This window comes from Athene cunicularia (assembly GCF_003259725.1).
Source record: "Athene cunicularia isolate RWA chromosome 2 unlocalized genomic scaffold, athCun1 chr2_part1, whole genome shotgun sequence".
NCBI lineage: Eukaryota > Metazoa > Chordata > Aves > Strigiformes > Strigidae > Athene > Athene cunicularia.
In genome coordinates, this window is record NW_020799095.1 from 89355243 (window position 1) to 89370754 (window position 15512).

The following is a 15512-nucleotide window of genomic DNA, read 5'->3' on the forward strand; positions in this document are numbered from 1 at the left end:
GGTACAAATACACATGATGATAGTAGGCAGAAAGATACTCACTGAATCCTCGTCTTGAATCATCTGAACTAAATTATCAAGTACTGGAGTGAGATTTCTGAGGGAAGAAAAGTTAGGAAGATGATGAAATCAGCAGTTTCTCCTTATCCATTCTCTTGTTATTTAAAAGAATGAAAAGCCTTACTTGGATTTCATGTTGTTAAAGTTTTTGCCTAATGCCAAGTGTCTTATCGATCGGTTTTTACTAAGCCAGACTACAAGGGTTGACAGGTCAGATTCTAGGCCTGTAAAGAATCAGATTAGATTAAGAATTAAAACACGTTTTCAAAAAAGACCCAGACAGGGTCCAATTATTAATGCTATGTTCATTCAAGTAACTTAATCAGCATACTAATTTCCAAGAGCTCTAGAAAAAATTCCACTCTTCTGTTTTTAAATATTCTTCTCTTTTTTGCTTCTGCTTTTCTATGAGAATGTTTTCTAAAATGAGCCCTTTAAATCTCCAAACTAATCAGTCATTGAAGGCACCTTTCAAAAACACAGAAGAAAAATGTAGTCCCTTATCTGTAGTCCAACCACCTAAGGGTAGTTCCTAGCATTGTCAGGCGGTTTAAAATTCCTTTGAGGATTCTGGGACCATGCCAATTGCTATTTAGTCTTAGTAGAGCTGTGTACCAACACGGGCTCAAAGCCTTCAAGTATAGAAAGGCTATAACATAAAAAGGCTATGAATAAAATGACCTGAAAAATAAGCCAATTTATTCTACTCTCGAGTAAGAAAAATAACTTGCTGTAGTATTGTATTCCCAAACTAGTGGTGTATTTGAAGAGTGCACTGGTTAGATTACAATGATTTATAATCCCCATCTGCAGGATAATTCAGATGTCAAGTATCTGTTCTTATTTGTAACAATCAATCTGTTTACATAATTGGACTGAGTCTTGTAGCTCCCAAAGCTTTCCACTTGCCAATCCATCCCACTTTTCTTGGGCATTCAACTGTACTGTGAATATCTTTATGAAATACTTCCGCATTTGGTTGTTGGAGGGGCAAACACAGCAGCTGAATTCTTCCATAATCTACATCTACAATCTGAGTTTGCAAGATGAGAAGTCAGCCAGTCTTCCCAGATAGGATGCAGAGTCTCCAAAGCAGGAGTAGTCCGAGACTTTCCCAAAGACTGAAAAAGCCTTCTTTGATCTGAAGCTGGTTGACCATTTGCCCCAAATTTCCCTCTCTTGCTTCTTCAGTATTATGACCTCAGCTTCATTCTGTATCTGATCTTTCCCTTTCTTCTTTCACCACATTTTCATTTCTCATTTAGCTTCTCATCCTCTTATACTTAAACCCCCTTTCATCTAGACCTAGTATGATGTTTGCTGCCATCCATTTATTCTGCTGTTTTACAAACAACATAAACTTCTTAGGATACAGTTAATCTATAAACATTTCTTATATACTTTATAGCAATAAGAGTTCTTGGTCTGAGACATTTCCATAACCAATATGGTCAATAATCATAAAACAAGAATGACCATCCTTGATATTACACTGTGAGCTGAAAGAAAAAGCATTTCTCAGATTCTGGACTTGCATGACCCTCCATCCCTGTTCTGTGTACTTACCATTGTCTGAAATATCTAGGCTGGTGATATTGTGTATTTCTGCTATGCATCCTTCCAAGACTTGTGCACCTCCCGATCTTAACTAGAGATAAAACATGATCCATTTTTGCAAACTAGTTATGGTTTCAAGATCACACAGAAAACAGTGGTAGGAGCTTTGTGAATACAGAAGGTACTACCAGCGGCAAAACCAACAACAGCAGAAGTTACAGACATCAGTATGACAGTCTATGCACACATTCCTACTATTCTCATCCTTCCCTCTCACTATTTGCATATAAATGAGGAAAGGGACTCTTTCCTTTCTCTTAAAATTATTGCTCAGCAGTTAAATCAGGGAAAGATTTAAATGGTGCAGACACAATGAATGCTTTAGCACTTGTGCCAGGTAGTGACTGCAGGACCTTGGTGCAGGTTCCCTATATGAAAGGGCCAGGACATTTCCAACATTCAGTGAGAAAGAAAATAAACTTGGCCCAATCTATAAATGTGTAACACTGTCACCCTTGAATTCCACTGAAGTCAAGGCTTATAGTGAGTATCTTTTAACTCTTAGCACAATGCTAGGGTGCCCAGATTAAAGATGAGTATCAAATTTAAAAAAAAACAAACAAACAAACAAACAAAAAAAAAAAACAAAAAACACCAAACAAAACACCAAAAACCCCCCACCAAAAAACCCAACCCCCCCAATGAAATGATATTTACCTTTCACTGAAGGGAAAATATAACACAATTGTAAAATGGCCATAAAACACCGTAAACAAGAAAAATCAATTAATTTTCCTTACTCTTAATTTAAAAATAGGCATAAAAGAGAAAAGCAGCAATAATAACAAAAATGCCTAGCTAGAAAGTATCAATTATAATATTACTAATCTGACATATTAAATTAATATAATTGTCAGGATTTAATGAAAAAACAATGAAATGGACTAGGGGAAAACATCATCATTAAGAATCAAAGTTATTAAAACTTACACATTTACTGAGGCTACTGAATTAAACAACTTTTCTTTTTCTCCAAAGAAGCAAAAGCATTTTCTTATTTCTTGCAACTATGTAAACTATATAACATGCATTTATGAACTTCTCCCCACAAAAAAAATTACACAAAAGAGGGGAAAAGTTCTACAAAAATTCTGGTTTTGCACTTTCTGTTTTCACTTTCCTGGCTTCAAAAATAACACATCTTTTTAATATGTGAAATAGCTTTTTTACCTCCTGTGCATAAAAAATTATTAATATTTTTCTTAGTCAACCTACCTGGCTAAATATCCTGACTCAATCTGCTGATATTTCTGTGAATAGTCTCTTTTATCAATGCTATAATTAAGGAACTACAAATGCCTTCAGAAGTATTTTTCAATAAAGACTTGATTTGGCACTTTTTAGAAAGTTTGAGATATGTGATTGTTTAACAAGCAGCTCAACAACTTGGCCTCAGCATTTAAAGAACAGTGGTGGTCAAAGACAACATCTAAATCATGTCACACCTGAAAGTGTTAAGAGATACAGAACATAAGGCACCTTTCCTCTTCTGCATAAAACAAAGTCTACCTATCCCTTCACTATGCTCTCAAGAAGTGGTCAGATTAAAGTCTCTATTTGGGCCAGAAGTGGTGCAATTTTTACTCAACTTTATTATTGTAAGAGCATTAGTAGTATTTGCTGTATGAATGCCAAAATCATTGAGTTTTTCTCTGTGCTGCTCTCTCAGCGTGGCCCACCACAAGACAATCATTTTACACAGTGTCACATCTATTATTGCAGAATCTATGGAACTGGCAGATTATATGCAGTCTTGGATTGGATGTTGTTATGGTAAAAGTTCTATACACTAAAATTATACTCACAATAGAATCCAAATGCTTATGCTATGTATACTTTGAAGGTTGAAGTGAAGCAGCTTTCAATCTTGTACCAACAACTCCATATTAAAAATCTTAAATATACAAACATTTCATGCACACAAATAGTGGTATCTATTTAATCTGAGGGTGATAATAACTTGACTTTTAGGATCAAAGTTTATATATATATAATTTTAAGTTACAATATATTTAAAAGCAGAGATTAATTGAAGGGATATTCAATGTGGACTGCGATACTGAAAAAAATAACTCCCTTTGCAGCATCTCCTATATGACATACTTCTGAGACTACAAATACAATGTCTTATTCAGAAAACGAAGAACAACCCTTCAACGATTAAAAATGCCAAGCATGTTCAAAGCTATGAGGTACCAATATGGGAAGGGCAAACAAAGCTGCTTACGGATTTAACAATTAAGTTAAAGCATGGAGGGTACTTACACAGTGACCAAGCTAAGGGAAGCAGAAGGGAAAAGAGTGAAATACATCAGTGCTGAGCAGGTAGAAATAAAAATGTAATTTTCATAGTAAAAATAATAAAAAAACAAGCAAGCAATATAAAAATGATTAAGCTTTGAGTTAATATACCAGAAAATTATGGGAGCAAATGAAAAGTGGTGGGAGAGGGAAGGAACAAAAAGCTTTATCCTTCCATAGTTGAGTATAGCTTTTCTGATCTAGGAAAGACGACAGCAAAGCTGACACATCAGCCTTCTAGCGTCCAAACAGCATGTACTTGCAGGAACTGGGAGTAGTGCAGGTCACTGTCTCTGAGCTTCCCTCAGCTCTGTTTCTGGGTGCCGATTACCCTTGCCCAGCTCAGAGGGTCAGGGAGCGTTGAAGCAGGACCCTGCAGTGCTGGACCTATGGAGACTACTCTTAGCTCCCAGCACATTAACTTCCCTGCTGGTGGAAGCATAACTACTTCTTTCCAAAGCACATGAGAATGGATAAAGCTCAGTGATGTGAAAAAATGTTAAGGGAAGGATCTAAGGAAGTGTTGTCAGTTTGGAGGGACCAGCTATGGGAATGCAACACCACGAGTTGGGCAGGCTTCCTTCCTTTCTATCATGATAGTCAGCCATGACCACATGTGCTTTGGTGTCCAATAAAGCCAATTGTCCCTCAAAGGGCTCCTCCATATCCCATTCTGGGAGTTATTTAATGAAAGGATAATGTTTTTTACTCTGTCAGCACTCACTGATTTACATGCTAATTTATACTCTCATTACTTATGTTTGTATTTATTGATTTGTTCTTTTAAGGTTACAATTACAGGACTTATTTTTGTTATTTAATTACTCCTCCCTTTTCCTTCCTCCCTCTGAAAGAAAAATTATCATCTGTCTGATCCTTCTACTCAGAAGTCAGAAGCATGTGTACTTGACTTGAAAGATTTTTCTATTTGGAATTTACATGTACTGCTCTTCAAAGTAATACCATTTTCTTAAAAAGTATAAAATATCAAAACAAACTATGAAATGCATTCACAATTATTTGGTTTTTATTTCATAAGGAAATCTGTGCACCTGCCAAAAGTAATCAACCACAAACCTAAGGCAAGGATTACTGCATCTCAACATGTTCGTCAAATTGCATGTTTTCTACTTAAAGGGAATCCATTTCATTTGAAAGGCACTTCCAGAACACTTAATACTCAGGTCATAGGAGCTGGAAACATCTGCCTAAGAAGTGCGAGGCTTCCTCTGCAGCTTGAAAAGGAAAAGGTGGCCACTCACTTAGAGAAGGCCTGAGCCTAAACCGTTTCATGTGGTTTTTGGCAAGAGTCCATGAGGTTCTCTATGTAACTTTGCCTCACTGGCTCCCCAGAGTCGTGTCTGATCTTTTGTCATAAACTGTAGCCATGCAGGTATCATCCTGCAAAAGTATGGACAATCCTGAGAAACAAAGTGCACAGCAAAGCACAAAGAAGCAAGAGGGAACAAGACAAAGCAAATCAAGAGGTCATAATCGGTTTTATTTTTTCTTGAGCTATTTAAAGTCATTTGCACAGTGCCTCTTATGTTAACGGTATGCAACTGTTACCAAAAGTTCCCTATTGCCCTGAATTGATTAGGAAAACAGAATTTCTCCCAGGGTTAAAAAGCAAATCTGCAGAAGAGGAAGCATGTCTTTGGTTTTAAAGGAAGATAATCCAACCACAGACATGCCTTCAGGGCATCCAGCTTCCCATTCAAATTTCGGCACCTTGGAAAGTCCTGCTGCAGAGTCCTGCTTAATCATAGCACCAGAGAGCAGATGCTGCCAAGCAGCAAACAGCCCCACTGGCTCAGTATCTAAAACAGCTATGTTTCAAGGTGGGTTTTGTCAATCAGGTGCTGCAGGTGCTTTGAACCACTGTGCTCATTATTTAGGATGCTCTAACACGCAGCAGCTGATTTTTATCATAACTGCTTCTCTGAGTTCTACCTTTCCCACAACTTTTGACTACAGAGGAAAAATACCTCGCTCAGTGGATTTCACAGAAACTCTAATTCCACATCATTGCATCTTTTTAACACATCCTGATAAATATGCCTTACCTCACAGCTACTGAGATCTAAAGACACCTCCTTCAGATTGTGATTGCAAGCCAGGCCTAATAAAAGCGCTCTGAAAAAGATCAATTTTAGAACCATTTTTTTTTTAAAAAAAGGCAACTTTACATCATCTTCTAAGTGATCACAGGTTAATAAACCTATAATGCAAAGAACAGTTTCAAAACAAAACCACCCCAGCTGAGCAGTTATTTTTTAAATGACAATGGTAGCTCAAACCTGCCACACTTGGAACACTCCAGCAGCTTAAAAAACTGCAGGGATGCAAGGCTAATAAAGAAACAGTAAAGCTAACACTACATCAACATTTATAATAACATTCATCAGAGATAAATTTTTTTCAACATTTACTTTCAAAGAGCATCAGATGATGATAAAGAGTGTTCTTTGTACAACTGCACTAATTCTCTGATCTTCCACGAATTAAGGAAAAAAGTAGAGTTTTAATATATGCAAGGTGCAATGCAGCCAGCCATTTTAGCCAGGCACAGTACCTGTAACACTCAAATGCTGGATTGTGTTCAAGTATCACACAATTCTCCACTTCTGTAAACCAATAAATATTTACAGATTTCAAAATTATATTCCCAGACAATGGTATCCTTTGACTTTAGGCAGACAAGTGTAACAATGACTGATTATAATTTTCATAAATCAACCTTTAAAGCCTTACAGAAGTTTGTTTTCACATATGAAAGTTAGTGTTAATATCACATTTCTATTAATACTGTCAAATCAGAAAGCACAACAGTATGTGTCTTAGAGAAGGCACAAACACAATCCTCATATATCTTCTATTATCTTCAGAATAGATGCTGCTTTGAATTAATAATTGAACAGAGAAACAGAAGGATTTCCTTCCCAAACTGCATTTCAGCCAAAAGCAAGCTAACAGAATCCAAACTACTGATGCACGGAGATAAAAAAAATCTATTTTGCTGAACCATGTGCCTACACACTTGCTATGCAAGTAGTGAGTAAAAGCCATATTTAATATGTGTGCACCCTGGGAAGGTTTTTCATTTAAACCTATTTATATCTGCCCTGCAGGTATAAATGTTAATCAGATCTTCGCTGTTAACAAAGGAAAATATCTTGTGCTTATTTACTACTTAAGCTATTAATACACAGACTTTGAAATAAACATGAAAACTCTGCAACAGTTTTTAAAAATTTTTAGATGATCCTTGTCTATATTTCTTCCCCAAAGATGCTTTTATTTGAAGTTAGTCTGGCTGATAATTTTGCAAAGAACTTCCTAAACATTTTGAGGTAACATAAACACAGCACAACCATTTAAAAATGCAGATTAAAAAAGAGGCACGGTGCTGCTTCAAATGTACTCTCTTCACAGGACGAAAAAAGGTGGGTTTTTTCCTCTAAACTCTTCCTTATAAACTCATCCTAAGAAAATCTCATTGTTTCTCAATTCTTCATCATGAAAAATCACCAGCATTCAAAGGCAGTGAAGGAAGACATAATTATACTTAGCCACTATGTTTAAATAGCACACATGGCAATGCATGGAAAGGTCTTGTCAACTGTGCTAGATGCAGAATGCAAGAATTGGCCTTGTCATTAACATTTGCATGAGAAGTATATCAAAAACCTGTCTTGTTATAGCACTGAGACATCAAAATACAACTTTTGGCAATGTCTGTAAATGAACAAAAATGCCAACATACACTTAAACAAGGAAAAGAGAGTATAAACTGCTTCACTCGGTTAAAAGAAGGGGGGGGAAAAAAAGTGAACTCTGATGGAACATTAACTACATTAACTATGTACAAAAACTAAAAGCACCCTTTCCCCACCCATTATGTGGCATCTTCACAGTACAGCTTCATCAGCAAACCTATTCCTTGAAAGGCTTGACTTGTACTAACAGATCTGTCGCTGTAAGAGCAAGTTCATCTCCTTTGCTGACTGCACTGATGAACCAGTATCTTTAAACTTACTGAGTTAGCATACATGGTGAAACATACCACAACTGTTGATCTAAAGGACGTTGATAATAAAGCAATCAATTAACAACTAATCAGGGGAATTTGGGAGTCAGGGTGTCAGGTATCTTCATCTATATTTTTTCTGTAGCAGGCTTGATTTTGAATCACACATCCAACTCAGTGACCTCTGGTTCATGGACAAAAACCAGGAACTTCTCGTTTGTCACAGAGCAGTTCCAAGTCCCACACTGTCAAAAGGTTTTTGACATGCACTGACGAAAGATGCCAGAGAAGTATTGCTATTTTACACTATGTCATTTTTAATTTCCTTCTAGAAATTTTCCCTCCTGTGCTATTGCAATCTTGGCAATGACAAATAAGACTGTCTGAAAAAAAGGTGTTTCCATCTTCTTGTCTTTAACAAATCCTATGATCCTGATTGTTCTGTAGAAGTTTTGTAATTTCTTGCAGTTAAGACCAAAATGGTAAGTAGCTGCTGCAGGATACAGCATATCCTCAGTCCTTTCAACACCACATTAACTTCCACAGGATGCTTCTGAAGTGTATTAGTCAAGCTAAACAGGATTTGAAAGGGAAAGCAAGGTGTACTGCAGATCATAGTTCTCTGTACTGTTGTGAAAAACGCTCAGCTCAGACTGAAGAAAAAACTCAGTCCAAGAAAAAACACATAAGGAAACTACCAAAAAATATTAAGAGCTCTGTTACCTCCTAGTCAGAGGTGAACACTGCAATCAGAACAAAACAAAAGAAGCCCATGTCAAAATGCCAGCCAGTTGAGAATGGCATATACACTCTGAGACCATTTGTGTTCAGCTGGACTTTGGACAGATGCTCCTTTCTGAGCTGCTGTGATGGCAAAAGAGGTTTCTGCTCTCAGCTCATCTTATGCTACCCACCACTGCCTCTTTACTTCCACCAACACCAATCACGCAAGTAACTCCCTCTAACCCAATTCAGTCAAATTGAGCCAGATTAGTTTAAACATTATCAACAGTGTACGTTTTTGCTAATGGAGATCATTTTTGGCTGAAAAGGATGAGGAAAATCTCATTTGCTGCACTGCTAGCAGATCAAGGGGTCACAACTATTTGGGATAAATTAATACAATAACATCTGTGAGCATAGACAATTGTAGAACACTCACCTGCCAAGACCCCTCACAGTCCAAGAGCTACTCAACATGCCAAGAGGAGCTCAATATGACCCTTAGCGTTTGGAGCTTCTCACCTTTCCTAATCTGTGTAGATATATTCAATGTCTCATAGCATTCTTTTTTTTTTTCCTGTAGCACTGATAAGATTGTCTTCTGTATTAGTTACATACATTCTCTGTCCATCTTGCTTCATTAAACATAGCTCCCTACTGCCCTCCACCACAGAATCAATAGCCGTAAATTAATCAGAATCAACCATGTTTCTCAGTATCTACTTTCTGTTTGAAAACATATCAGTACCAGACCTTTCTAATCCTAGCAAAGTCTGCAAGACATCAACCAAGAGCATCACACAGAACAGTGTGAAAGATCAGAACTAAAATGGCAGGTTCCTGCAGTTGGATATTGATTTCCATTCAGTGCATCTTACTTAAGCATCATATTGTACTGTCCTGTCCAATGTCAAATCGCATTAAGAAAAAATATCCCAGAACAATGTACACTACTCTTTCCTGTGTGGCACTTGTCACTTTTCCTTAGCTTGCCCTAGATTGTACCAGAAGCTTTCCATCCAGTACTCACTAACTACTCTTTATATCCCACATCTCTGATTTTGCCATCAACTCCCATTTCATTAGCCACTCCTTTGCTGAGTGTTCCTGCCCACTTCCCTTCCCTGTTCTCCCTCAGGGGACAGGTTCCCAACCACACAAGGATACATATATACATACCCAAACCCATACCCATTCTGTGTCCAGATTAGGATTTTGTAGGTGCGTTCCCCAAAATGGTTAGTGAACCTGTCTAGGTGTCTACTACAGATAGGGTTATGCATGTTTTAATGCATGTTAGCTAGCAAGTCGACACTCTGGAAAGAGCCCTTTTTTAATGTAGCCCAACAAACACAAGGATTCTGCTGAAATCACAGAATGACCTATCTAGATTATACCTGTTTATCTAGACCTACCTTGACTTTAAAACACATCTTCAAATTCTATGTCTGTAAAGTTCAACACAGTTCAAAACTGCACACGTCACAGGAAAGGTGACACAGTGCTTCACAATTTCCCTCAGCCCACATTAGCTTGTGAGAAGTTTCTCTCCAGTACCCAATCCATACTGCCAGAAGCTGTTAGCCACAGGATGGGTGAGACACAGCAGGGACACACATTACATTTAGCAATCCTAGCAGTTGCTGCCATCATCTCTCCCCACAAAAGAAGGCCATAGCTCTATGCAATAGGTCGCTCTTCCCAAGCACTGCAGCAGGTTTGCTTTCGTAACGGCTGTTGCAACACCATAGCCTCAAAGGAATAACACTCACCCAAATACATAATCCCATTTTACTGTGAAGTAAACAGTTTTGTTCAGAAGCCAAAAGTAAGAAATATATCACAAAAGAATATTGATGGAAGCTAAACAGCTGTGACATTCCCACAGAACAAAATGTAATTAATAGTCTCAACTGTGAGATGTAAACAACATTTCTTGAAAGTGTGATCATTATGAAATTCACTCTTGCAACATCAATAATGTATACAATAGGGGAAAAAAGGCAAAATCCTTTCCCCTTCATTTCTTATATGAGGCACTCACATAGTAACAACGCAAACTAGGTTTTAGGAAACAGGAGAAAATGATATTAAATTCTTACTTTAGAGGCTCGGGAGGGAGTTTAGTTCCCGAAAGATTAATCTGCATCAAAGCAAGTGAGCTGCTGAAGAACTGTTTGAAGGAGGGAGGGACTTCTTTTCCTTTTCTGTAAGTAAACAAATTCATTAAGAAGTAGCATCTAGACATTCCTCCTTCCAATAGTGAATGCAAGCCATCAGAATTGTAATGATCTTTTACATGTTTAATTTGCTCTACTTTCAGCAGCTCTGTAATCAGTGGCTCTCAATTAGCTTAGAAATATAATGTCATCAAAATGTTGATTCAACAAACAATCCTCAGCATTGCACTGCTGCACAGAAGACATTACTATCTAGCTTCTGTTTGGTGAACTACAAAGAATGATCTTTTAGGTCTGGTTAATAGTGAACATACTTACATCTTATGAGCAGAAGATCACACAGGACATTAAAAAAATCTTTGACGTCACCTTTTCACCACTAGAAATAATTACTCAATGCTGAAGTATCTTACCCCCAATTAGATATCATCTCTGATATGAACCCAAGACACTGATTTGAAGAAAATAGAAGGTAATACTAGTATTTCCTACAATGCAAGTATTCTACAAAGTCAGGGTTCAGTCTATAAGACTTTCAAAGGGACTTCCTCACAGAAAAGGGCAAAAAAAGAAAAAAGCATTTGTAACCATTATCAAATCATGAAAAACACAAACTTTAAAAAATTAATTTAAAGAGAAGTCAGTCAGACTTCAAAGCCTGATGTTATGCCTCATAGAGACAAAAGACACAAGACTTTCTGGTGCACAAAAAATGTATTAGACAAGGAAGCTTAATTTACAGCCATCTAGCGAATATAGAAAACGGAAATAAAATATTTTGCTCATAATAATAAATACCTATTTCATAGAGCATTGAGACTTCTAAGTCTTTTATAAAGTCTTAGATTTCTTCTTAAAAAGAAAGGTGCAACTTGAGAGCAAGAGATTATAAAACCAAATATTGCAGGATTTGAGAGTAATGACATTTAAACTGTACCTGTGAGAAAAAAGAGTCCTGGAGAGGCTAAGGACAGCTAAATGCTGAAGACATCCACGAAGAAGGGCTCCACACACCTAGTTTAAAACAAAGAAGACTGATTTTATTTTATATTAACCCAGAGAAGTACCTAGGGATAGAAGGTGTGGAACATTTTCTTGGTATCTGTATTGCCAGAAAATACATCTTTACCATATCTAGCGCACACTCCGTGTTGGATAAATCCAGATGAACAAGGGCATTTGGTTGGGCCAAAAAATTGTACAGGCTCTACAATTAATAGAAAAAGAAATTACCCATATTAATTTTGATTTTATGACACCAATCACTGGAACGCTACTTCTCATTACATTTTATTATAAAATTGCACTACAAGACTTGTGTCTGAAACTTCACCTAATCAATACAACCTGGTTTACTTTTGAAGGCTATCATATTTTAAAATAACCGGGGAAAAAAAATGTTGCTCAGACTACATCTACCAAACATTACTCTTAATGCATAGGTCTTGAGCTATCTTGCAAATCACTTTCACATCAAATGATAATTAATTTAGTTAGAAATACCTTGGAACGGCACTCAAGATTGCAGTAACACTGCAGAAAGGCTAATTGGTTTGTAAATTTAAGCCAGCCCCTTTAAGCATGAGGGAAGCAACTAATTTGGATTGAAGCCCATGGTTATTTCTTAATACCAACAGTGCATTAAAAGGTTTAAGGGAGAATATAGAACAGGTAACACGATTTTAATATTGATGGTTTCAGTACTGCATAGGATATGTCATGTAAATGTTAGTGTACATAAAACTTCTTACTATACAGTTTTATTTTGGTCTTTTTTTAGTCTTGGAGAACAACACAGAAAGATAAAAGGATGACCTAATTCACAGAAACATGGAATGCTCAGCTCCACATGAAATTCAGCCAAACAGAGAACATTCAACATTTCTAAAATAGATCCATCTTTCTAAAAATTAGGTCATTTAGTCCCTATATCTACAGTGCAAGAAAGGTCAATACTTTAAAAATCCTGTGCTTTCCTAGGGTTTATTTTAATGGCTAAATAACAGGATTTCCTTACCCCTGTTCCACAGATTAAGAGATCTCGGTATTAATACTCTCTTTAAACTCTCTCTCTCTCTCTCTCTCTCTCTGACAGGGCAAGAAAAGCCCTACTTTTTGTATTTATGTCCCTTAAAATATTGTAGGTAGACATCAGACTTCTTTAAGCATTGCCTATCAAAGTTGTACATTTCATTTTACTTTTTGTTTTTCAATTACTTGCTATGTTATTCTATCTTAAAAAGTAATTCACTGTGTGTCTTTATTTACATTTAACTATTTGTTTGCTACCTTTTAAATCCTCTTCTCCCACTGATAGTTTCACCGCCTGTGTCTAAAAAGACTGGTTCTTTGAATACGTTGAGGAAACAAACTACTAAGATTTGGGAAAAAGTCAGAGACATGTCTGACTGCACTTTAAGTGATAAGACTGGCCGACACTAGTGTTGCATATTTCAGATGCTCAGTACTTAAAGAATTCAAAGCCTGACACTTAAATGCACCCAACTTTTGATGTGAGAGAGAAATACAGATGTAGCAGTCAAAAAGTAAATACATACAAATTGAAAACTAGGTGGATTTTGTTATTATGGAGAAAATAGAACAGCACACCTCAATGTCAACTGGTAAACTGAACAAAGGAATATAAAAATAATTACACTTTTCAAAGAATCACGAGCTTCAACAACATATGTCAAGGAGGTGCACGGATTTATTTATTTATAGAATTTATTTATTTATAGAAACAAAAATACTGAAAACCAAAAATTTAAGTCTTTCCAAGTCAAAAGAAATAATTTGTTTCCAACCTTCCAATCACTAAAATCACTAAAAAGAAGATAAGTTTTTTAAATTGTGTTTTGCTTCAAACAGAACTCAGGGAGCATGGTATGTCCACTGAAACAAGTGTCACACTTGCAGTTTTCTCATTTATCAGTAGAAGTCAAGAACTAAAAGCATGAACTAAAATTATGTGTATTTATTTAGTAGTGTGGGGAAACTTAATTCTCTGACTTTATACTGAGGAGTGGAGACCAAAACGTTATTTTCTCTCACTACTAGAACTGTACTGAAATAAAGGAAAAAAAGGATCTAAACAAAATGGCTTTGTCTTTCTCTTAAGAATTAATTAAAATATCTATTCATTAACTCCCAAATGAGAGGAAAGTGCTTACTGAGAGATCATCACCACGGAGTGCATTCCCTGAGAGGTCAAGATAGATGAGTGTGTTAGCAATCAGCGAGTTGGCACTCAGTGACTGGGAAAGGCTATTCACCCCTGCCAAAAAAAAAAGGTGTCAGTACTCAAATTAGTCAACTCTAGACAAAACTGGTCCAGACCCTGCAAGTGCACAACTTCAGTGAACACAGACATATGCAAATGTTTAATGACATCCTGTTATCACTGTACTGAGGCAGAGGAATACAGATCATCAAGCAGATACGAGACCTTCCCTGCCACAGCATGCCCGGTTTTGCCTGGACCACACTCCACCAGTTCCCCTGATGGAATCACAGTGTGTTAGAAGTCCCAAATCCAGGGAATTAATTCTTTTGCCAAGCCTATGGTGGCTTTAACAGTGCAATCCTATTTCGAAACAGGTTTTTTAAACAGATTTTACTCCATAATGTTAAGTCAGTGTCTTCCTGCAAACAACATTATTTAGATAAAAGTATCTGTGGAAGTAGATGAAAATATCTGTGAAAGACCAAGTACGTTAACAATTTTAATTGCCAGAACTTCAAAAGCCACTGACAAGACCTGGAAATTATAAATGTTTCTCTGAGCCTATTTGCCTGCAATTTCAGAAAAATAGTTAATTAAAATATCAAGAGACACATAAAGATGTTCAGTTCCTGATCAGAACAAATACATATTTTTCACATTGAAATTAAAAAGCTCACACTGGGAACAAACCAGTCAGAGCTTTCTTCCTCCAAAATTCTTCAACTTCTCCAAATACAAATTAGGAGATAGCTAATTCTAACTCCTTCAGATCTAACTTTCATCTGAGGGCTCTGCAGCCTATCACCAAGATCTGTCTTTATTGTAGATGGCTATTGCTGCCTTTCAGGCACTACACGCATATATTTCTTACTGATCACTGTGTCCTTTAGTAGATGCAGTATGGGTTTTTTTGTAAGTGCCTGGTCAAAGATATGAAGCAGGCAGGTGTTTTGATCTACTACATAATACTGGGCAATTTCTGAAAGCTACTGACCAGTGAAAATGGACTGGCATTCAATGGATGGAAGACATCCATTCTTCACTTAAAAACTATTACTAGATGGATTTACAAGCAAAGATGTGGAGGAAGCAGCTATCAAGCCACTGGAGACCAAAATACCTCAAGCCAGTGCTTTAGTTTTACAAGCTTCCAAATATTAAGAAAGTCTCCCATGTTAGCAGTATGGCTCTTGGTTTCAGGAAGTTTTTGATACTGAAAAGCATCAAAGCAGTGACATCTTTGCCAAGTCTCAAAATTTTTCCCTTCGGTATAATTTTTCTTTTAACATTGCATTGTTGAATCGACACCCTATCTATAAAGGTAAGCTGCAAATGAATACTTTTTGAAACTCTGAAAGATCTAAAAGCTCTATTT

General features: G+C 36.7%; 1 protein-coding gene across 1 annotated transcript in view; it reads right to left on the reverse strand.

Moving 5' to 3' along the window:
• The window catches only part of CARMIL1 (capping protein regulator and myosin 1 linker 1), a 191802-nt gene that overhangs the window by 71102 nt on the left and 105188 nt on the right, over positions 1–15512 (reverse strand). The window contains exons 13-21 of the mRNA XM_026841413.1: positions 14085–14188; positions 12041–12118; positions 11849–11925; positions 10834–10938; positions 6045–6114; positions 3943–3954; positions 1627–1708; positions 185–284; positions 43–97 (exon numbers count right to left, since the gene is read on the reverse strand). Of these exons, the coding sequence (XP_026697214.1) occupies positions 43–97; positions 185–284; positions 1627–1708; positions 3943–3954; positions 6045–6114; positions 10834–10938; positions 11849–11925; positions 12041–12118; positions 14085–14188 (683 nt within the window). The remainder of the gene's footprint in view (positions 1–42; positions 98–184; positions 285–1626; positions 1709–3942; positions 3955–6044; positions 6115–10833; positions 10939–11848; positions 11926–12040; positions 12119–14084; positions 14189–15512) is intronic.